Genomic DNA, 23,691 nt, shown 5'->3' with positions numbered 1-23,691 from the left:
GCCTTTTGAAGTGTAAGCTATATCTCAATTTGCATGTATATTTGTTTTTTTTCACCGGAGCACCACCCGAGTCTTCTCCTCCCGTCCCATTTCTACCAGTGAGTGATCCTTTCCTTCCCGCGGTAGACATCACTGTTGTAGGTTGCCAAGTTGAGGGGACAAATGGGTTGAAATTTGTATGTGTCTATTGTGTGACCAAAGCAAAAATAACAACTCCACAACGCATGCGTGTGATGCTGGTGACGCAGGAGCCGGTGTTCTGAGGTAGAACCCGGATGCACTGTGGCTTGTTTGCAAGCAGAGGAATACACACGCATGCGTCGTGATACTGTCGTAAACGTGCATCGAAGACTGACACAGAAGAGAAGGAATCATCTTTGTTGACGTGATTATTCATTTAATGAGGTTTGGGCCATACAAATTACGGGAGTTTTACCAGAGGCGAATGTAGCAAACATGTAAAATAAGCCCAGTGGGATTTTTTTATAGAAAGTTTAAAAATACGGGAGAAATACGGAAAAATATTTAAACGGGATGAAAGCGGGAAAGAATGGTAAAATACGGGAGAATCCCAGGAAAAACAGGGTTGACAGGTATGATTAATGCAGAGTTTTCATTTTTGGGTGAACTATACCTTTAACTCAAAATTGTGATATAAACTTGGAGTTACGAGATTAAAAAAAAGGAATTACCTTTTTTCAATATTTTGTGGCATAAATGGACTTCCATAGTTAAGAGACGTGTGGTAATTTGAAAATCGGTCCAAAGGAATGACAGTAACACGTTGATATACTTTGGACAGGCAATTGTTGTGTCATAATGTCAATTATTATATATTATATTAGTTTGTATTTTATACTTGTTTTACACATATCTGTATTGGAAAATTAAAAAAATAAAAAACTTGTCGACAGAAATGCACTTGCAATGCTGGTCCCACCGGCCCTACAGACCTCCATTGTAAATGCATTACCGTCAATAAATTTTTTTGTTTTTCTCCATCTACTACAAGTCCTTAGTTCTACAATGCAGCTACACATCAACCAAGGGCTATAAACCTGTGCGCATCATTTATTAAAGCCTTCATAAATGTGACATCAAAGCTTCATGATTTATTTGCAAACAAATGTTGCGCTTCATAGAAAGGATGTTTTGATTCAGTGTCTTTCGATCATTGGTGACAGCAGAAGGTATTAACAAAACACATGACGAGGGACACGACTCATCTTTGTGTTTAAAGGGGTCATATGATGCTATTTTAAAGATCATTATTTTGTGTATTTGGTGTAACAGAATATGTTGACATGCTTTAATGTTCAAAAAACACATTATTTTTTCAAATACTGTACATTATTGTAGGTCCTATATGCCCCGCCTCTCTCAAACGCTTCGTTTTCAACAAAGCCCCCTCCTTTGACAAGCGCAGTCTGCTCTGATTGGCCAGCTGACCCAGTGCATTGCGATTGGCCGAACACTGCAAGCACGGGATTTGAGACTTTAGTCTTTGCAACTTTACAGATCTTCTTTATGCACCAAGAGCTTGTAACACACCAAAGAGAAAGGAAAACTTGAAATCGCATCATATGACCCCTTTAAGTCCTACGCCGACACTCTCTGGCTGGTGTCAGTGCCTCCAGACTGTGGCTGTTCTTTCAGACCGCTGAAAGATGTTTCACCTGCTTTGCTCCTGTCCGACTTCTAGAGCCTTCCGTCTGGCGCTTATCTTTCCCCTGCCACGCTCAGTCATTTTCTGTCAATCCTTTCATCCATCTTCTAGTGCTCCCTGCATCCCGGCAGCTGTGCTGAGAACATGGCACACGGCCCGACGCTGAGTGTGAGCGCGGTGCTGCTTCAGAGATACTCGGGTCCTGTACTGCATTACTGCTTTCTCCTCAAGAAAGAGGAAAGATGGAGAATGAGAGAGGTGATATATGGATATGAAGCAGAGACAGGGGACTTTTTTTGCAAGAGAAGTGGGCAGAATTGACTCATAGGCTATAAACTGGTGTGAAATAATGGTTTGAAGATGAGTCCAAAGATTGTAGGCTCGAGAGCGGCCTTTGGGCAAGGCTTTACTGACAACATGAACATCCAAATAAAACGTATCATTCCTGGTCTTCCTGCTAGTGCATGTTATTGCAAATGAAAATAAAGGTTTATATTCACAATGTTTTATCAAAATGTAAAAACTCGCTCCAGCTCTGAAACTGTTGTTCCAGTTGAAACCAAAAAAAAAATGGATGAAAATTAGAAAAGTTTCCTTGGCAAGTTTACATTGAAGTACAAAAAGTAATAAAAAATGAAAAAAGCACATAAATTACAAAAAATTAACTTGAAATATAAAAATAAAGCTAGTTTAAAATATTAATAAATACAATAATAGTATAAAAACACTAAAATAATACTGATCTGAATTTCAAGGCCATTTTTAATTTTGAAAATGCATTTTTATTCAGAAAATTTTTATATCTGAAAAACACCAGATATAATTGAAAGCATCATATATATTTGCACCAATTAAAATTATTGCTGACACCAATAAGCCAGACAGTTATTTTAATGTTATGGTCAATAACTATTTAATGACCAATATTCAAATACTATAATATTTTGTATTAAATAAATTAAAAATACAACTTTTGAAAATTAAAATTTAGGCATCACAATATAATAATGCTATAGATATATTTATAGATTTTAGATTTATTTACATTTAATAGTGTTATTAAATTGCAACTAAGATTAACTTTTAGTTGGCAATAGATGACTTATTATTTACTTATTAATTACTTAATTGATTAATAACCTACAATAGTTTAAATATTCGCATATTAAATATATTTATTGAGTTTATTATTATTGTTGTTGTTGTTATTGTTATTATTAATGCTTCTGTTTTGCATTTTCATTTTTTTAATTGAACACATTTTTTAACTACGCATGATTTGCAAAAAACATAATTGATTAATTACAGTCAATAAAATAATCACATATTCATCATCATCATCATTTTATATTATTATTGCTGTTGCTGTTTATAATAATAATAATGCTTCTGTTTTGCATTTTTCAAATTGAATGCAATTTTTCCATTATACTGATTATACAATCATTCAAATATTTTATTATCAAATATCTGTAATATTCCTTATTCATTTTATAATAATGTTAAATAAGGCATTTTTAAAAAGTCAATATGTAATTAATATAATAAATAATAATAATAATAATAATAATAATAATAATAATAATAATAATAATAATAATAATAATAATAATAATAATAATAATAATAATAAAAATGTTAAATAAGGCATTTTGGTTTCAGCACTTCGTGCTCGAACCCCTAAATATAACATTTAAAAAGTGCAAAATAGCAGCATTTTCACTAGTGCTTTAGTGAGATATTTGGAGATATATACACACAAAATACACACTATTTTGTCTAATGAAAGATCTATGACCATGATATGCAATGATATTACAGCTGATACCATCATTATTCCATGATACTGTCATATTACATTTTTATAAAGAATATTATCTCATGCGGTCAGTTTTCTTGCTTTCACTAGCACCTGAAACCAACAAAATACAGTCTAGATGCATATGACTACATGCTTAAAAAAAAAAAAAGCAATGTAAAGATGTGGTGTCATTCCTCTATCACACTGACGGACCGACACATGAAGCTTTAGCCATCTGTACCTCAGCACTGCCAGACATCAACTCTTCATCACTGCTTCAGAATTACTCAGCCGTATCTGTCACGCTGTACCTCACTGTGACTTTAAGCCTGAATTTCTCACACTTCTCCTTTGTTGCTAGAGTTTTTCACAGGTGACGGAGTTTGTTCTGTTGTGCTCAAAATGTAGCTGCACCGTGTAATCGTTGGCCTTTTTCATCAGGCGAGTAACAGCAGCCCTTTACGTATAGAATCAAATCACACAGGCCTGCTCACAAATCCTCGTCCAAATGAAAGTGCAAAAGTCTGTCCACATTAAATCATACAGCGTTTCCTCTTGAAGTAGGGTAGATCTGTTCATATATTGGAGCGGCTCTGAAATGAGCGCACATAAAATGAAGTGTGAGCTTGTTTTTATTAGGAAGTGGAGTGATTTATAGTGTTATTATGTGAAGGAGTGCATGAAGCAGATCTGTATTATGACTATGATATCTTGGAAGACACGACCTGAGTCGTTGTTTGCGTTCTGAGGTTTATTTTGCTCATGCTTGACGTATGTCTATTTCTCGTGTCTGTTGTCAAGGCTAATGGTCTTTAGTTACAGAATTGGAGTCAGGCGGTGGATCCTATCACTGAAACACGGTGAGTTTGGCTAACAGCACTGCACAGTAATAGTCGTTTTATATTCAAGCATGAAATATTTAAACAATGTCCATCGGCCATTGTTTGTTCAATCTTCCTGTTGAAAGCCTTTACTTTTCAGACCCTTAAAATGTCATCAATAATTTAAATGGTTATGCGGCACATAAATATCAGCCTTCGTTTTGTTTTCCTTTTAGTCTCTGAAGGACATCAAAAAAAAAAAAAAGAATAAAGTAAAAAAATATATTTTCTGCACATAGAAAAGGATTTGTGGGAAACAGCAGTGCAAAAATATTTTCTTTAAATTAAACTTCTGTTCGCTGTAACACAAAACTAAGAGTGCATTCTAGTTATGTTGGAAAGATCATATTTACAAGATGATTCATTGTCTCAATTTACAGTAAATTAATTTTACAATTCATTTACTAAAAAACTAGCATATATAAAATTGGATAGTATTGCAGTATTGATAGTGTTTCAACTAAAAAAATCTATAAATTGAAATAAAGCTGAAATAAATGATTAGATGAAAAACGACAATTAGGAATGTCGACTAGTTAACTAACTGAAAGAAGTTTAAGTTGAAGCACTAAAATGAATAACTGGAAATAAAGAACACCTAAAACTGAAAAATAAAATTAAATAAATATATAATGATATTTAAAAAACTATTAAAATCACAGAACAAAATTACTAAAAATTAAACTAAAATGAACAAAACAAAAATAGAAATAAAACTATATGATTCGGTTTACAGCACCTTCATAAATTTAATAATGAATTAATGCCAAATGCACATTTAGACATGCTGTAATTTTTTGTAGAAAAGGTACATTGCCATCTCCGACCAAAGTGAATTTGATGTATATAATAATTTTGTATTTTCAGTCGAATGGTCTTTTTCATTCATTCATTCATTCATTTATCTCTGAAGCATATACATTATAACTATAACAACATTTTCAAAACGATATGTCCACCCTTCATATACAGCTTTAGGTGACAGTAAAAACACTACACTCTGTTTGGAAGGAACTGATATGACACCGCTAATCACTGTTAATCAGTCTTGACATAAATTTACATTTTAATGTTAGAGATTAATCTCATCGGCTCTTGCCTGCAGCTGTCAAGCTCCCCTGCATGATTCAGTCAGTGACTCTACAGAAATTGTGAAGCCAATGAGTGAAAGGACAGTGGATGTGTTTTGGTCACGTATTGTCCAAATACTCATTGTCGTGGAATGTGTCTGTTTATGTGCAGTAACATGAACTGTAAATAGGATTCACCGGGCGAATCAAGGCAATAAGGTATTGATAATTCACTAAACATATGATAAACATGAGCTCTGGCTGTCAGGTTTTGCTTTTCGATTGATTTGTTTTTTGATGAAACCAAGCAAATTTGTCATATTTGTGGCTCCTAGAGATAATTTCTCTGTGAATCGATTGTTTTTATTGGGTTACTGAAGTGTTTTTGTGTCCAAACATGCCCGTCTTTTCCATTTCATCCTTGCACAGATTGACAAACTGGCTTGCGACCACATCCGTGCCACATAAAGGCATTTGTAGATAATTCAATTTTGATATAAAAAGGTGTTTCAGTCATCATTAAATAAAGATGAAACACCTGTTCAGTGCCAAGGCCAAGAAAACTTGTTAGCTTGGTTGAATACTAATACAATAGCTGTTTGCCGCTAGGCTCTCGCTAACCTCCCCCTGAACTGGGCTAATTTTTCCTCTAATCTTGGCGTCTCACATTGGCTCACTGCTGTAATCACCTCGTTCAGAACGATGGCGCTGCTTGAACGGGTCGGCTTACAGGGTCATTAGAACCAGGTAAATTATTCATTACAAAATGTGCCATCAAAGTGGAGCACTAAGCACAGGGTTTCCAGCTCTGCCAAGAGGCACAGTCGTGTCTTAATATCTTTCCTAATTAAATCTGACTTTTACACTACAAGTCAAAGGTTGATGTCGTGTGTATACTTATTTATTTCCTTATATGTATGGGAATTTAATTGTATTAATTAATCAAATAATTACATGTTATTGTTTGTTCTAATATATATATTGAAATGCCTCAAATTGTGTGTGTGTGTGATTTAAAAATTAAGTTCATAAATTAAGAATGTATAACATTTCTAGAATATTACTAGAGTATAATCAAATAATTGCATATTATTGTTTGTTGTAATATCTATTTTGAGATGCCTCAAATTTTATATATACATATACAGTGGTGTGAAAAAGTTTTTGCCCCCTTCCTGTTTTTTAAATTGTTTGCATATTTGTCACACTTAAAAGATTCGGATCATCAAACAAATTTTAATATTACACAAAGATAACCTGAGTAAATACAAACTGCAGTTCTGAAATTATGATTTCATTTATTAAGGGAAAAAAGCTGTCCAAACCTGCCTGGCACTACGTGAAAAAGTAATTGCCCCCTAAATATAATAACTGGTTGTGCCACCCTTTGCAGCAACAACAGCAATCAAGTTAAAACAGGAAGGGGGGGCAAACCTTTTTTCACGGCACTGTATATACGTGTGTGTGTGTGTTCATAAATTAAGAATGTAATGTATATATATACATTTTCTAGAATATTCTATTTATTGCTCTGGATGGATGTGTGTGTGTATGTGTGTGTGTGTTGAAATACATGAATAAACACATTTTATTTTGTAGTTAATTTATTAACTACTACATTATACTACATTTTTCTTGTTGAATATCAAAAATTATACTTTGAAAACTAAATGAGTACATTTTAGAATTTGGCCTTGTAAAATGAGATGTTGGATTTTATATTAGTATTTTTTGTATTTTAAGTACTGGTCAATTTTTTGTTGTTTTTTAATTGTTGGTACTGATGTTTCATGGTTACAGTAAAATAATTCAGTGTTTTTAATGACAGTCATCTTTAAGAACCTGTAATAATGCTGAAAGGTCAATAAAACAATAAAAAATCAGATTGAATCTGAATCTAACGCATCTGTGGGACATAAAAGAAGAGTTTTTGAGAAATGTCTTAGTGTTTTGTTTTGTATTTTCATACAGTGGAAGTCAGTGGTCATCAAAACGGTTTATTTACTAACATTCTTCAAATAATCTTATTTTGTGTTTCAAAGAAAAAAGAAATTCATAAAGGTTTGGAAATGACATCAGGGTGAGATATTAATGATGGAATTTTCATTTTTCACTATCGCTTTAACTTTCATTGTCTTTGGGTGTCAGCGTTAACTTGATGCTATGGCACAAACCCATAACAAAAGCCTTGTAATGGAGATGCATAGTAATCAAACCAGGTGAAGCTTGAAATTGATGTTGGAAGTTCATCGTATTAGCCAATTAATAAAGTTATTTTCAGTCGCATGATCATGGCGTGACCGTATGGAAAGAAGGACATAAACACTGTGATAGGTGAGATAATCAAGATTAATTGAACTAATGTTCCTGAAGAACTAGCCCATTTGCTCATTTTCTCAGTTTGCTGAGCACATCGCTTAATTAAGAAGGTAATTCGTCTTCCTGTTCACACACAGTGTGTCATATACCTTATATTAATTGCGACATTATGTGGTTGGAAATTAATGGAGAGTGAATTGATTTTCTTGATGGGGCAATTGCTAGTCTATAGTGTCCTTGTTCTTGATGAAAGTTATGGTTGATTGAATGAGTCTCATGTTGCCCTCTTGTGATTTCAGCCTGCAGGAGGCACTCTATCCTCTATCACTTCATATGGTCATTTATCCATCTTTGCTAATGCTGTTTTCAATTCAACTCAGAAAGTCACAATATCCAACTTGTACAAATAAAATGCACTAATGATTTGAAGTTCTTACATGACAGTTAAAAACACTGTATTTTTTTTTTTTTTTGTGAAAATTTTGCGTCAACATGACAAAAAAAATACTATGACACGTCAAAACTGGCTCATGAGGTTAGTAGTTTAGGTAGACAATAAAGCAACTGAACTGAATTGAATTGAATTAGATAAGGTGTCTTCTTTTTAACCTTTGTGGGTTTTTTGACTCATTGCTTGCCCTCTCAGTGTGAACCGCAGGTGTTGCTGTGTCCATAATGCCCTCCACGTCTCACCAGGCTCACTGTGAAACAGAGAGACCAGATGCAGCTCATTCCTGCTGACCTATTCGGTACCTACTGCTATAATGGCGCATAATTTAGCTGTCATGTAGGTGACAAATGGCCCAACTCTAAAAGCCCCTGTGTTGGGTGCTAAAACCCCCAGTGATATATGAGCATGCAAGTCTGATAAATCCTCCACATCATTCATTCTGTGACGGCAATTCATCACCTGTGGGAGTTTAGCGTTGGAATTCCTATTGGATTTTTAATGAAAGAGAAGATAATGTGACTTAAAGTCAATGAGTTCTGTGAATTTTTTTTCTCCCACAAACCCCACCTTCACACTGACAAACTCCACCTCCTCATTTTCCACTATTTTCTCGTATTTCAACTTACCAGGCACATCCAATTTTTGGGCCAGCCTCTGTTGTTGTGTTTCTGTAAATATGAAAAAGTTATTTTTATCTGAAATTTAGACTTTGGTTAAAATACACATGGGTTTTTGCCACATTAAAAGGCTTTTAAACTTGATGTATTTTCACATACACTTTGTGTAACTGTGACTTCATGTTGTTCTTTTCATCTCGAACGAGATGTTCTCATCACTTCTTTTACGTTTATGTCTTCTCAGTTGACAGTTTAATTAGTCAATTGTAAAACACTTACAATGAAAACAAGTTGTCATTTTCTGTATAAATGTATTTTATAACAAAGTGTCGTACATGTGTCCTGTTATGATCTATTCTACAAAGCGTAGTACATCATAAACTTGACATTGTTTATTTTACCAATGACACAGCACAAGTAGTGTTTCTACAAGCCCACAATAAAAAGACTCGGCCACTGAGGCTTTGCGCTCTGTGTAAATAGTCAAGCACAACCTTTCATGTGCTGTTCTTTGATTCCGCATGAAATAACGATTCTCTTCATGCTCCCCAGTGAAGTGTGACATTTAAACAATTAGTGGGTTTTTGGCAATCAATGTCAGATTTAGCAAGAAATGTCTTGGACCACAAACCACACAGAATCCATTTCATAATGATCCAGTGGTGTGAGTCGGTATCAGATTATTGAGAGATATTAGAGACACATAGTCCAGTGTCCACTGCATCCCAAACCATTGCTCTTCTCTCAAATGGAGTTTTTGGAGTCTGTTTCTGAATCATTGGCTTTAGCCCTTGATCCCCAGATTGGTTTAATGTGTGAAGGTAATATCTCAGACTGCTGATTCCGTAATTTCCTGTAAAGGTGATCACTCCTCCGCAACATGCAAATGAACGAACAGGCCACCGCGGACACAATCAGAAGCAGCGCAGTGATGCTGATTATCAGTCCGTCATCGAAACCATAATCAGTTTTTCCAATTGAAACCTCAGCAGTACTGACATTCACACAGTTTTTCAAATGTCTACTTTGCAGGTCTGTAATTTCCACACACACCTTGTACTGCGTCAGTGGCTGCAAGTGTGTGAGGTTGAACGTTTTTACATCTGACAACACATGGGCGGTGAACTGCAAGGAGCGCTGCTGGGATGTGGTTGACCACTTAATATTTGACACAAGACTGCCCTTGGTTGGCACCCAAGAAATCCTCACCGAATGTGGCTCAGTCCCTTTGACTTGGATGTGCAGGGATTCATTTGCCGGCAGCGGGTAGTACCCGTTTACTACGACCGAGACTGATCTCATGTCCGCACCTATGAGATTGTGGGCCACGCAGGTGTACTGCCCAGCCTCGTTCTCTGTGATGCCATAAATGTCAAACGATCCCTCAGGATGCAGGTGATACTTCTTGGAAACCATCTGAGGCAAAATCTTCTCTCCTGAAGGTGTGACCCAGTAGATCTCAGGTTCAGGATCAGCAAACGCCCTGCAGTGCAGAGACACCAAATCCCCAGCACCCACATTGACCTGCTCGGGAAGGCTCTCTGGAGATATTAGTGGCAGGCAGATATCCGCCATTTCACGGAAATGCACATGCTTGACAAGTCGACCTTCAAACTCTGAGGGCCCTGCGCATAAGAGGGCATCCGGTTCCATGAAGCGGACCTTGGTCTTGTTCATATTGATCCAGCGGATGACACAGTCGCAGTAAATAGGGTTGGAGTGCATGCTCACCTCCTGAATGTTAGGCAAGGATTCCACCGTCACATGATGAAGGGCCCGGAGCGCATTGCTATTCAGCATCAAGGACTCGAGCCTCGGGAGTTTGGAGAATGCATTCGGGTGGATGTAGGAAAGTCGCGGGTTGTTCGTCGCTTCGATTTTGGTCAGCTCTGGTAGGTTGTGCACAGCAAGGCTGTCGATGGAAACTAACTTCGGCATGCTGTTAATGCCAAGTTCTTTCAAATGGATCATGTCCACAAAGTCACCCCTTTGGATCCTCTCTATGGGATTCTTGTTAAGGTCCAGAAACTTGAGGTTCTGCACTTGTCTGAGAGCAGCTTGAGGTACTTTTGGGAACATATTATCATAGAATGACACACTTTCCAGCTTATCGAGTCCAACCAGGGCACTGTCAGGGATTTCAGTTAGGTTCATTCTGGTTAGCACAAGACTGCGGAGATTGATAAGGGGCTTGAAATTCATGTCCTGTATTCTGGCAATTGGATTCTCTCCTATCATCAAGATTTCTAGCTGGAAAAGGTCCCGGAACCACTCTGTTCTTATGGCCCTCAGCTGGTTTGAATTAAGATGGAGCCTCAAGAGCTTGTTAAGCCCTTGGAAAGCCTCTGCACTGATCGAGGAGAGAAGGTTATGGTTAACATAGAGCTCCTGTAAGTTTGGGAAGTGTGCAAGGCAGTTATCATGAAGGCTGCTTAGCCAGTTCTCCTCTAGGTGCAAAGACAGAAGTTGTGGAAGGTGACCTAGAGAGACATCACTCAATGAGGATATGTTGTTTCGAGATAGGTCTGCCTCTGTTAGGTTTACCAGATAGTCCAAAGGACTGTCAATCTTTGCGATGTTGTTGGCCTGCGATAGAAGTACTTGTGTGTCTAAGGGCAGCCTCTCAGGCAGAGACAGAAGTCCTAGATCATTACAGTCCACAGTTGGAGCCTCATTATACATGGACGAGGGAGAGAACCAGGGTCGGACTTCACATTTGCACAGCTTGAGGCACACAGCCCGCCACTCGGAGGCCTGAACTGAGTTAGTCAGCGCCAGCAAACAAACTGCAAACAGCAAATCTTTCATCTTGGTCCTACTCTCTTCAGCTTGTAATTGGTCCTTATGGGGTCTGGTGTTAAAGGCGTTAAATTCACAAACACAGAATCATTTGTTATGACAACAGGGTGTATTTCTGCTGATGGCAAGTCCCCCAAAGCAGCAAGTTCGCCTGTTGTTGTCCTTGGCGGAGAGTAGCAACCTTTCAATTTACTCTGTTTTGGGTTGTCATGCAGGCTGCATATGTGAAGGTCAGCGTATCCTTAGGGGAATGGAAGCGGGGAAAGTGGAAATTTGCAGGGTGAGCTCAGGTTCCTGTGGGGGACGGACCACTTGTCTGCCATCGTTATTATGTTCAATCAGTCACACTCGTCACTTCCCATCTGTGGAAAATAAGAGACAGGAGAGAGAGGAAATGAATACGGTGACACATTAGTGTCAAGAAGAGCCATACTGGCATTTAGGAGCATGATGATATATTTAGACCATACGAGTGAAGGTATTATTGCTTTTTCGTGCCATCAAATAATACATTATTGCTGGTTTGACCTCATATGTCTACCCTTCCCACATCTATCATGTGACCACTGGGACTGCTCTCGCAATATATTCAAATGTCAAGGAGGTTTTATGTGCACGAGGGCAGGTGTTAAGAAAATCTGCATACATCACAACCATTCTGTTTAGTGTATGACTTGGTTTTGCGTATAAGAGCATCAGTATGCAGTGCTGTCTTACTTCTGTCATAGATCATTTTGTAATTGTGAGATAATGAGCTTTATTTGGCGACAGACTGGCCAGACACTTAAAACTGTTGTAACATGCTTTCATTTCTACGCTATGATGCGCTGTGAATATAATAACTTACTTTAACCGCATTTATATGGAAGCCAGTTTAACAACTTATTCCTGTCATACATAGTGCATTTAATTCGTGTTTTGCATTTCTTACAAACGTGTTATTCAAGCATACTAAGGGCATTGCTAACATTGGTTTTTATTGTCTCATAAATAGACATTAAAGCCAACTGAATGCACAGAGGGGCAATTATTTCGCAATGAAGTGCTATCCCAAAGGGCTCAGTGATAACCACTGCATTTTGTCTTTCAGTGGCAGCTGCTAGTGGGCACAGTAAGTTAATTAAGACGTTTTAAAATTTGCCTGTGAACTCAGACTCTGTGCTTTGTACCTATTGTATGGTTGACTAAAACTATATTTGAATGCATTACACAGTGAGCAAAACCCAGTAAGTTGCTCTTTAACCTTTTATATAGTGACGAAAATCTGATGTGGTCTGTGTTTTTCAACACAGCATTTAATATAAATCAGTTTTTAATCAAATTGACAGGGTGTCTTTAAAATATGGTACTCTAATTCTGTCTTGGACAGATTGTTAATTTGGTTGCAAAATGGATTGCTGTGCACTGTGAGGTTGGTGATAAGGTTTCTGTTCAATGATATTGATTGACAGCCCTAATATAAATATAAAAATTTGGGTGCTTACACAGAAAATCTCAGTGTATTTGCTAGATCATATGTTGAAATTATTATTGGCTTGCAACCTTGAGGACAGAAAGCACAAAGCCGCTTGCCTGTGCTAGATGAAGCTGTCAGTATCACTATAGGAGCAGGTTTGCAAAAGAACTCCTGTAGGACAGTGTGCTTATGTTAGTCCGACTATGGCAGCGAGTCAACACAAGCAGGTGGGAGCATTTTTTTTTTTCTCCTTTCTCCTTGCATAGCCATCTGTTTGGTCCTGTAGTCTGCTTTTTTGCCAGGATTGTGCAAAGATCACTATTCATCCCAACGACCGTACAAATTATGAGGTTGTAAACTTATTTCAGAAGCTGCTTACTGTCTGATGTATGAGAATTAGGTGATGTGTTGCCATGTTGAGGAGAGACTAACTAAAAGCAGTTACTTTTCAACAAGCAATTAGTTGAAAAATAGCAAAAACATCACTGTTTTTATGTTACATTTTATGTGCACCGTTTTACAGCCAAGCAAGATATCCAGATTTGCTCTCCTATTTTCATCTCTTATATTTACATACAATATAGACAGTGTTAGAAAGTCTGATTTGTTTTAATGAATCAGTTCATAAAATAACTGATAAAAAAGACATAAATCGATTCTGCATAGATGTCAATATTTATTTAATTTTTTGTAGATGTCAGGGTTTTATATAAATATCTAAACTCAAAAATAAATAAATAGATTTATAAAATAAATAAAATTAAATATCTCTATTAAATAAATTCTTAAAATTTCTTTAAATTTTCTTTTAAAAAATCTTTACATTTGTGTGTGTGTGTGTGTGTGTGTGTATATATATATATATATATATATATTCTAACTAAAGTGTGTGTAGCAATTAAATATATTTCTAAATATAAATGTCAAATATCTTTCTTAATTTTTAATTGATGGAATTTTGATATATATTAGTTTCAGTGTGTGTAAAATTATTATAAATAATTATATATAAATAATTAAAATATCTCATATTAGTTTCATCCACTGTATATATAATATATAACTTCTTGACACTTTAATGTCTTCACTTTGATTTTAACTGCAAATTTGTCTCATAATTAAAAAAAAAACTGTTTTTCTCAAATACCTCATTTATTTAACAGATGATAAACTGTCATTGTCTGCAGAGAACATGCTCTTTGTTGCTATGACAAGCACAACATGGATGCACTGAGCTGAATACAAGTGTGAACAAGTATTGATACACACACAAGGACACACATCTCACTTGCTCTCTCCGTCTTTCCCATTTCCGTCCATTTTCTGTTAAGGGCTTTGCGCTAAAGATGCCCACACACTAATTTGATTTGTTCATGTATGTGTCCTTCTTAACTAAGAGAGCCCTCAGCTGTGGTTCATGAGTGTTGTGCTCACTTCATTATGTGAAACAGGGGTTTGAAATAGTATAGTGCTTCTATAGCTGAATGCTTGAAAGGGTCAAAGGGGCAGACTATTTCTGCTCACATGCACACAGATGCACAGTATCTGGAGAGATGTATATAATGTAACTTAAACACTATTATGACATGATTTTATCAGTGATTATTTGTGGTTTATACAACAGTTATTGCTGCTCGTCTAATGTGATTGGACGTGGTGTTTAGGGCTGCACGATATTGGAAAAAACTCACATTGCGATATTTTCTTTTTCTGCGATATGGAAAAAAAATCTGATGACTTCAATAGATCTATTTGGGAAAAAAATAATCTATGATTGGGGTGATTTTGTAAGCGAGTAAATCAGCATAGGAAATAAACAAATTACAAGCATAGATAAATATAACAGAACAAAGATACAAATGAAATAAGCAGTGCTTTATATTTTTCAGGTAAGTCTAACAGTATTCAGGTATAGAAATTGAATAATCAAATGTAAAATAACACTGCATAGTCTTCGTTGTATAAATTAAATCTAATAAATCTGTGTTAAAGCTACATAAGTGGTTTTTCTTTGTGTTTTGTTCTTTGATTTACGTTCATGACAGAGAAAGCAACAGGAACATTAAACTGCTGTGTGTGAAGTGAACCAATATACTGTTACACACATTCATATTCTTTCTCAATTGTTTCCCTTCACCTAAGCCATAAGCAACTGTGTTTACAAGGATACTTGCAGGGCACAGTATTTCAGGCACAAATAGTTGCGGAAGTGAACGGAATTCAGAGTTCACGTGCATCTGCGTGCGTGGCTCTCACTGTGTCTACACCGGACGCGACGCGACAAAATACTATAGAACCCATTTTAATCAGTGATGCTGTGTGACTGACTACACTAGATGCGGCGCGACACGACAAATCCCCGACATTAAACTGATGCCTCATTTATGACGTACTGACACAAAGTTCAAATGATATGCAACAGTCGCTTTGTCGCGTCCGGTGTAGACAGACTTTGGGGCCGTTCGCATGTCGCGCCTAAAAACGCGTGGAAAACGCCAGCCGCGCTGTTTTCTCCTTCTTTCCAAAGCACTGAGAAGGGTATAACTGCAGCCTGGAGATCTCCAAATGGGGGCGGGAACTCCAAAATGGGGTGGGAGCTCCAAAATAGGGCGTGGCTTCCTCCCATTGACAGACAGGCACATGACACGCATGCGCAATTTTTTCCCCCAATCCACTTCAGTGCAAACTCCGCCCCACAGCTGATTCTAAAGATTTTATTGGTTGTGTCAATTAAAGTTTTTATTTTGAAATGTAAGTCAATAACAATTGGCGGGAGCCAGAGCCAATGGTGAAAGTCTTTGCGCGAGGAGACCCCGCCCCATTTTGGAGGTTCTGCCCACTTTTGGAGTTCACGCCCCATTTTGGAGATCTCCGGTCTGCAGTTATACCTACTTGAAAGTGCTCGGAGCTTGCGCTTTCGTGGCGTCTGTCGTTGCTAAGCGACCGTGACCCTCGCTCTCCGCGACGACGCGGAAGTTTCAACAAAGGATAAATGGATTTTCCAGCACTGAAAATCGCTTGCAGTAGCTCTGCTACTAAATGTATTTAAAATGGGTATCTCTGTACAGCTGTCGCGTCCGGTGTAGACACCGTGTCTGTGTGAGCAAAGAAAACAATCAGTATAAATATAATGATCAGTATACTAAACATCGCACATTCTGCGATGTGACTATCGCGGATGCGCACATCGCGATATCGATGCTGAAACAATATATCCCTATAGATGCCCTAGTGGTGTTCCATTGGGATGTTTCACTGAGAGTATCAATCTGCTTGTCAGACCATATGTGAAGCAGAGTCTTGATTTTAACTTGAAACTTGTTTTTGAAAGTCAGAATGTCTTAATCAAAAAGTACTATAAATGTGTGTAAAATATTTATTATTTGGGAAATATTTACATTGTATTATTTTGACATACTTTGTATTAATTTGTGTTCTTTTTCTACCCATAATTAAGATACTGAAAGATGATCTTGAAAGAAACCTAAAATTGTGGCTTTCAGTAATAATTTTGATTTCAACTCATGTCTTTAGAAAGCAAAAAGAATATGTAATATCAAATTTTAAGATTTTTGTTAAAGTTTTTTTTATTAAATTAATTTATTTATTTAATGCATTGTTAATTTATTTATATTTATTTTTAAAGTTTTTTTTTTCTACTTTTTTCTGCACATTTTGCAGACACTGGTGTGAAAAATTCCTGCATTACTCAACTTGTTATTGAACTATTGTTTAAAAATTAACAGATATTTAGTACAACGCTCTTGCTCATGTGATTCAACAATTCTACATTGTTATTTCAGATTTATTCACTGTCTATACTATCATAGTGTTTATTGATATTTTGAATTGGTTTAGTTTTCTAATTTGTTTGTTTTAGAAATTTGATTGTGTGCTTCTGTCATTTCTATTCGTTTTTATATATATATATATATATATATATATATATATATATAGCTAAATTTACTAAATTTCAGTTTTAGTTACTTTAATACTTCAACTTTTTTATCTCAATTAGTTGCCAAGATAACATTTCTAATGTTCTTTCAAGTTTAAGTTTGTAATCTAATATTTTTGTTTAATTTTATTTCAGCTTTACTTTAATTAATGAATTCTTATTAGTAACAACACTGATTTTTTTTATTTAAAAAAATATAATTATTATAATTATTTTTAAAAAATAATTATAATTATTCAAAAAAAAAAATCTGTTCTAAAAGAAGCCAAAGCTGGATGTAATGTTGGAATTCCCACAGTAAAATCTCCAAAATCCCACCATGTTTTAAACATGAAGTATGTGGTGATTGGCTAAGGGATAGCTGTCAAAGATGTTGTTTGCGTTTAGCACCGAGTGCTTTTCTAAGGAAGTTTTCAGTGGAAATTTGTAGTGTGTTTTGTCTGAACAGTACCAACAGGAGTTCCTCTGTCTATCTGCATTAATCACAACTTTTTGTTGACAGCCGCTCCTTTCCTAGAGTCAAGAGTCCAACCACTTTACCTAAAATATTTATGGTTTGCCTCCTTTAGAGAAAGTACTCATGAAACTAACACACATAGACACACACACACTCTCTCTTTTCCATCCACTCGTCTAATGCTACAGACACCACATAAAGTGGCCCTGCTGCGCTATGTTTTATTCACAAGGTAGCAATCTCGCCGTACTTCGGCAGCGGGGCAGCGCTCCTAGTGAAGCATGTGTGGGGGGACATCACGAATTGGAGGTGACACCTTGTCACATTACGATGGCGTAACGCAGTCTGCAAAACGCCTTCCCCTCTGGTTTGCGTTTAGGGAATGGAGTGGATCTGAGGGGGCTGCTCAGATTTCGTTTCATACTGACTGAAAGCAAGAGTGAAAAACATGTACGGCGGGCAGAATACTTAAAACCCAGCAGCGGCAGACTCTTGTGACAGTGAAGTTAATGGATTTAACGTTTAGCCCTTGACCATGTGGGTCCACCTGCGTGGTTTCAGGCCCACTTCTAGTTTGGCTTCAATAGCAGAAATATTAGCTGTCGGTTCGCCTTCTGCTTTGGTTTTAATTCATTTACAGATTCTGTTGCTGAAATGTTCTTTTGCTTTCAGTCTTTGAATTGAAGTTAATCATCTCTGTAAGTTGACTTTTAAAACCACCAACATGTAAAACTATCATGGTGTGGATATACCTGGTTGAGATTCGGAAAGTAGAGTTTTTCTATTCTGTTCTGTTCTATGTATTCCATTCTATTCTCAATTCTATTGTTATTTTCTGCTTTTGTCTATTTCTGTCCTGCCATGTTCAATTCTGTTCTGATCTGGGCTGTGTTTCTCAAAAGTGCTGTAGAGATCACTGGTGGCAATGGCTCTACGATCTACTTAGGCTTATTACGATGCTTTGGGAAACGCAGCTCTAGTCAGGTGTATGTGATTCTGTTGTGTTCTCTTATAAATTCTATAGTGTTTTATAATCTGTACTGTTCTATTTTCTGCTCTGTTCTATTTTGTTCTGCTGTGTTCAATTCTACTCTGTTCTGCTCTATTTTCTACTTTATTCTATTCAGTTCTAGGTCATTTTCAATATATTCTGTTCTACTCTATTCTGATTTTTTTTTGTATTCTGTTCTGTTTCATTATGCATTATTCTATTTTGTTCTTTTCTGCTGTATTTTGTTTTATTTTAATTTCTTCCATTGTATTCAATTTTTCTCAGTTCTATGGTATTCAATTCTGTTGTTTTGTTTTTCTCCATTTTATTCTGTTCTGTTTTTCTATTGCATTTTGTTCTACTCAATCCTAATATTATGTTCTGCTCTTTTCTAATTTGTTCTATTCTGTTCTTCGTGTCAAATTCTGTTTTATTCTTATTCAATTCTATTGAGTTTTCTATTCTGTTTTTAATATATTGTACTCTTGTTTTGTTTTTCTATTTTATTCTGTTTATTTGCTAATGTGGTCTTTTATTTTCTCCTCTGTTTTTATTTATTCAATTTATTCCTGTTCTGCAGTATTGAATTGTTGTTTTGTTTTGTTCTATTCTATCCCATTCTGCTCTGTTTTATCTATGTCATTATATTCTACTCTACTCAATCCTAATATTCTTTTCTGCTCTTTTCTAATTTGATCTATTCTGTTCTGCTGTGTCTAATTTTATTTTATTTTGATAATTCAGTTCTATTGTGTTTTCTATTATGGACGTGTATTTCTATTCTATTTTACTATATTCTATTCTATTCAGTTCTAATTTATGTTCTATTTTACCCTGTTATACTCCATTTTGTTTTTAATATTCAATTCTGTTCTACTCTTTTGTTGTTTTACATTTTATTCTGTTTTCACTAGTGTGTTAGATTTGTTCTCCTCTGTTATATTTCTTCTGCTTTTTTCTGTTATATTGTATTCAGTTCTGCTAGGTTTTGTTTTTTTCCTGCTTTTTATTCTGTTCCATTCTGTTTATTCCATTATGTTGTTTTGTTCACTTTATTCTATTCTATTCTATTCTTTGATTCTCTTCTGTTCACAAACTGTACAAGATAACCAAGTTTACTTCATGAGTTATGAGCCTTACTACATGAGTGTGTTTTCCCCCGTGTGCTGTAATATATCAGCATTGTTTCCTATCACACTACATGGTGTCACTTCAAACACCTGGTGTGAAGTATAATTAGCTAAGATACTACGCTGACACAGGCACCGTCGGAGAGTGTGTGTGTGTGTGTTATAGTCCTACAGCTCTCACCTGCTCCGCACTGCTGGTGAACACACCGCAGGACAGCAATTAATTACGCTTCAGCACTGCTGACAGAATCCCTATAGATATATCAGCTATTTCTGTCGCATATTCTTCAGCCCTGTCTCAAGTCATGTTAGCTTTTTTTTCTTCTATTGTCCTTATTGATTTCTCTCTCTCATCTCTACACTCCCATCTACACCTTGTTCATACACACGAGGCAGGAGCAAATACCATAAATCAGTGGTGCTTAGACCAAATACGTGTCCTTTTTTGGTTCCTACCTTTTTATCTTCCATTAACTTATTGCATTTTGATTTCAAACCAAAAACACAAACTTTGCAAACACATACCATTAGAGAAGCCAAATGTTTTTATTATACAACTGTACTAGCTACTATAAGATCCCTATTCCAGAGCCACATGAACTATGCTAAGGAAACTCAAGCCGGTTTGTTTTATATTGCCGCATCACAAACTCTTTTACCATCTGGCATAGGAAGCAAACATAACCTGTATTTAGTTTGTAGATGGCATGTTTTTGTATTTTAGGCTGAAGAATAGCATAGGTCTTCTTTAAAGCAGAGCCGAGTGACATCTGTTAAAGTGAGGTGCTGTATGAGCTGTGGCTTTTGTCATATTTCACTGTAGCACTTGAAAGCATCTGTGACGGTAACAAATTTTACACACAGTGATACAGCAAGGTTTATAAGACCATTTTATGAGGGTTGATTGTGCATGAACAAAGCTAATTGTCCAGAAATAATGCTAAACCTTTGTTTTAACGCTATGATAACGTGTAGGTAACATCCAGATGAGCATGTGCAAGAATAATAGCCTACAGTTTGGCTAAAAGTTGCTGTCTAAATTCTCAATTTTGATGATGCAACATTCATTGTGCAAGTATATTGATAACTTTTACTAAGCTTTTTTTTTTTTTTAGAATGATAATGCTCTCAAACTGGTGACCGAATAAACGTAGGCTATATACCTTATGTATTACTCACACTACAGTCTCTAAAATCCCTTGCAGTAACTTAAGGAGCCATAAATCAATAATTTCCTCCTGATCCATCACATTATTGGATTCACAGTTATTCCTCACCATGATACCTGTAGAGTCTCTGCGCGAGATTAAGACATTTTGTACGCGAATGCGCAGAGCTTTCTGATCAAAAACATGGTAATTATTAAAACTGAAGATAAAAATACACATTTAGGAGTGATTCTAATATTAATTGAGCGCATACAGTACGTTTGGCTTTAAGCCCCCTGCACTGGCACGCTATTAAAATCCCCCATCACACAGGATGCTCACGAGTCATGAGAGCGTGAGAGAGCCGCGCTTAACTTACCGGAGAGAATGAGATTCCTTGTTTGAAGCGCATAATATATTCCTTTCCTCTCAACTGCGAGATCGAGCTCCAGACTTGCGGGGTTATTATAGAGATCTAGATCCAAATGAATTTTAGCTTTATTTGAGCGTGTGAGAGATGTGGAGTCTTTCTCCATACGGTTGTATTGGAAAAGATACTGGGCGCACCGCGGACTGAGGACCGGAGGAGCGCGTATCCATGCAGCTGTCTGTGATACTCCCGCCCTCACAGTCTCCCCAGGGACAGGCAAATTATGCCTGTCGTTCGCTGCAAGCTGATTGGTCGAGCAAAACTGTCAGTCAAGTGAGGGCTCCCTCATAAACTGGAAAGGGGGCGGGGCTATTACATCGCTCGCTTTTTACCGTCTCTCTCTTCCCTCTGCATTTTCATACTCCCACTTTCTCTGTATCTTTGCCTCGTCAACTTAATCTCTATTTGTAGTTTTCTGCGCTCTGCCCGTGAGTCTACGACTCTGATAAAGAAACGCTATTTGAATATTCAAATGCTGACGACTGGATTTTTTACTTTCATGAGCTGTAAGCTCTAAACAAAAAACTTTTGAAATGTTTTACTTTACATGTAATGAATCTGGAATATATGAAAGTTTCACTTTTTGAAATAAGTTACAAAAAATGTAACTTTTTCACGATATTCAAATTTTTTGAGATGCACCTGTATATATATAGCCTAATGATGCAACATTCATTGTGCAAGTATATTGATAACTTTTACTAAGCTTTTTTTTTTTTTTAGAATGATAATGCTCTCAAACTGGTGACCGAATAAACGTAGGCTATATACCTTATGTATTACTCACACTACAGTCTCTAAAATCCCTTGCAGTAACTTAAGGAGCCATAAATCAATAATTTCCTCCTGATCCATCACATTATTGGATTCACAGTTATTCCTCACCATGATACCTGTAGAGTCTCTGCGCGAGATTAAGACATTTTGTACGCGAATGCGCAGAGCTTTCTGATCAAAAACATGGTAATTATTAAAACTGAAGATAAAAATACACATTTAGGAGTGATTCTAATATTAATTGAGCGCATACAGTACGTTTGGCTTTAAGCCCCCTGCACTGGCACGCTATTAAAATCCCCCATCACACAGGATGCTCACGAGTCATGAGAGCGTGAGAGAGCCGCGCTTAACTTACCGGAGAGAATGAGATTCCTTGTTTGAAGCGCATAATATATTCCTTTCCTCTCAACTGCGAGATCGAGCTCCAGACTTGCGGGGTTATTATAGAGATCTAGATCCAAATGAATTTTAGCTTTATTTGAGCGTGTGAGAGATGTGGAGTCTTTCTCCATACGGTTGTATTGGAAAAGATACTGGGCGCACCGCGGACTGAGGACCGGAGGAGCGCGTATCCATGCAGCTGTCTGTGATACTCCCGCCCTCACAGTCTCCCCAGGGACAGGCAAATTATGCCTGTCGTTCGCTGCAAGCTGATTGGTCGAGCAAAACTGTCAGTCAAGTGAGGGCTCCCTCATAAACTGGAAAGGGGGCGGGGCTATTACATCGCTCGCTTTTTACCGTCTCTCTCTTCCCTCTGCATTTTCATACTCCCACTTTCTCTGTATCTTTGCCTCGTCAACTTAATCTCTATTTGTAGTTTTCTGCGCTCTGCCCGTGAGTCTACGACTCTGATAAAGAAACGCTATTTGAATATTCAAATGCTGACGACTGGATTTTTTACTTTCATGAGCTGTAAGCTCTAAACAAAAAACTTTTGAAATGTTTTACTTTACATGTAATGAATCTGGAATATATGAAAGTTTCACTTTTTGAAATAAGTTACAAAAAATGTAACTTTTTCACGATATTCAAATTTTTTGAGATGCACCTGTATATATATAGCCTATATATGTGTGTGTGTGTGTGTGTGTGTGTGTGTGTGTGTGTGTGTATGCACCCACCAGTTGAAAACCACTGGACTAATTCTCAATGTATTTAAAACATTTATTGAGGCATTTTTACCCAGCTTTTCTCATTTTTTGCATAATTTTCCAGTTTGGCCAACAGCTTTTGTGAGATATAATTAATATTGGTAGTCTTTAGATAAGTCTTTCTTAACACACACCTAACCAGGCTCTTGCATTTACTGCAAAATCCTACTTGGCAAATCAGAATATATTTTCCCAGCATGCCGTATGTAACACTTGAGATAAACACCAACAACATTCAGGCCTGCAGAAGTAATGAAAATCACAAATCAGGATGAGCAACAGACCTGTTGCAGAAGAGGTGTGTGTGTATGACGGATGGAGGCTGCGCTAGAGCTGTTTGAAGATTTAACACTGCATAGGTTCTGACAGGAAGCTTGAAGTGAAGCGTTTACTGAATTTTATTTTCTTTAATCTGAAATTAGATTTTAAATAAATGAATTTTAAAACAGAAAAGTCGCATCAAGTGTGGTCTCAGACTTTTGGAACCTCATTGAACTGTTATTAAAAACTAGAGTAAATACAGATAAACTTTATTCAGTAAAAGATAACACAAAATGTCCTACCTATGTCTTGTGAGATATTCTAA

General features: G+C 36.6%; 2 protein-coding genes across 4 annotated transcripts in view; one reads left to right on the top strand and one right to left on the bottom strand.

Moving 5' to 3' along the window:
* LOC107753590 (mitochondrial inner membrane protease subunit 2-like) overlaps positions 1-23,691 on the top strand; it is an 81,010-nt gene that overhangs the window by 51,125 nt on the left and 6,194 nt on the right. The window lies entirely within an intron of this gene.
* On the bottom strand, positions 9,127-22,330 carry LOC107753589 (leucine-rich repeat neuronal protein 3-like). 2 transcript variants are annotated; one of them, XM_016569785.1, is made up of 2 exons: positions 22,310-22,330; positions 9,127-11,966 (listed from the first exon to the last, which is right to left on the bottom strand). In XM_016569785.1, exon 2 carries the CDS (start codon positions 11,611-11,613, stop codon positions 9,550-9,552), a length of 2,064 nt encoding a protein of 687 aa, XP_016425271.1. In that variant the 5' UTR covers positions 11,614-11,966; positions 22,310-22,330; the 3' UTR covers positions 9,127-9,549. The 2 variants fall into 2 exon arrangements, with proteins under 2 accessions (XP_016425271.1, XP_016425270.1); XM_016569784.1 differs by lacking the exon at positions 22,310-22,330 and adding an exon at positions 21,124-21,300.

This window comes from Sinocyclocheilus rhinocerous, unplaced genomic scaffold (assembly GCF_001515625.1).
Source record: "Sinocyclocheilus rhinocerous isolate Xijiao unplaced genomic scaffold, SAMN03320098_v1.1 scaffold200, whole genome shotgun sequence".
NCBI classification, from domain to species: Eukaryota; Metazoa; Chordata; class Actinopteri; order Cypriniformes; family Cyprinidae; genus Sinocyclocheilus; species Sinocyclocheilus rhinocerous.
This window is presented reverse-complemented; position numbering and strand designations above follow the sequence as displayed.

Coding starts and splice junctions, on each gene's coding strand:
- LOC107753589 (XM_016569785.1), bottom strand. CDS start 11,613: ATGAAAGATTTGCTGTTTGCAGTTTGTTTGCTGGCGCTGACTAACTCA.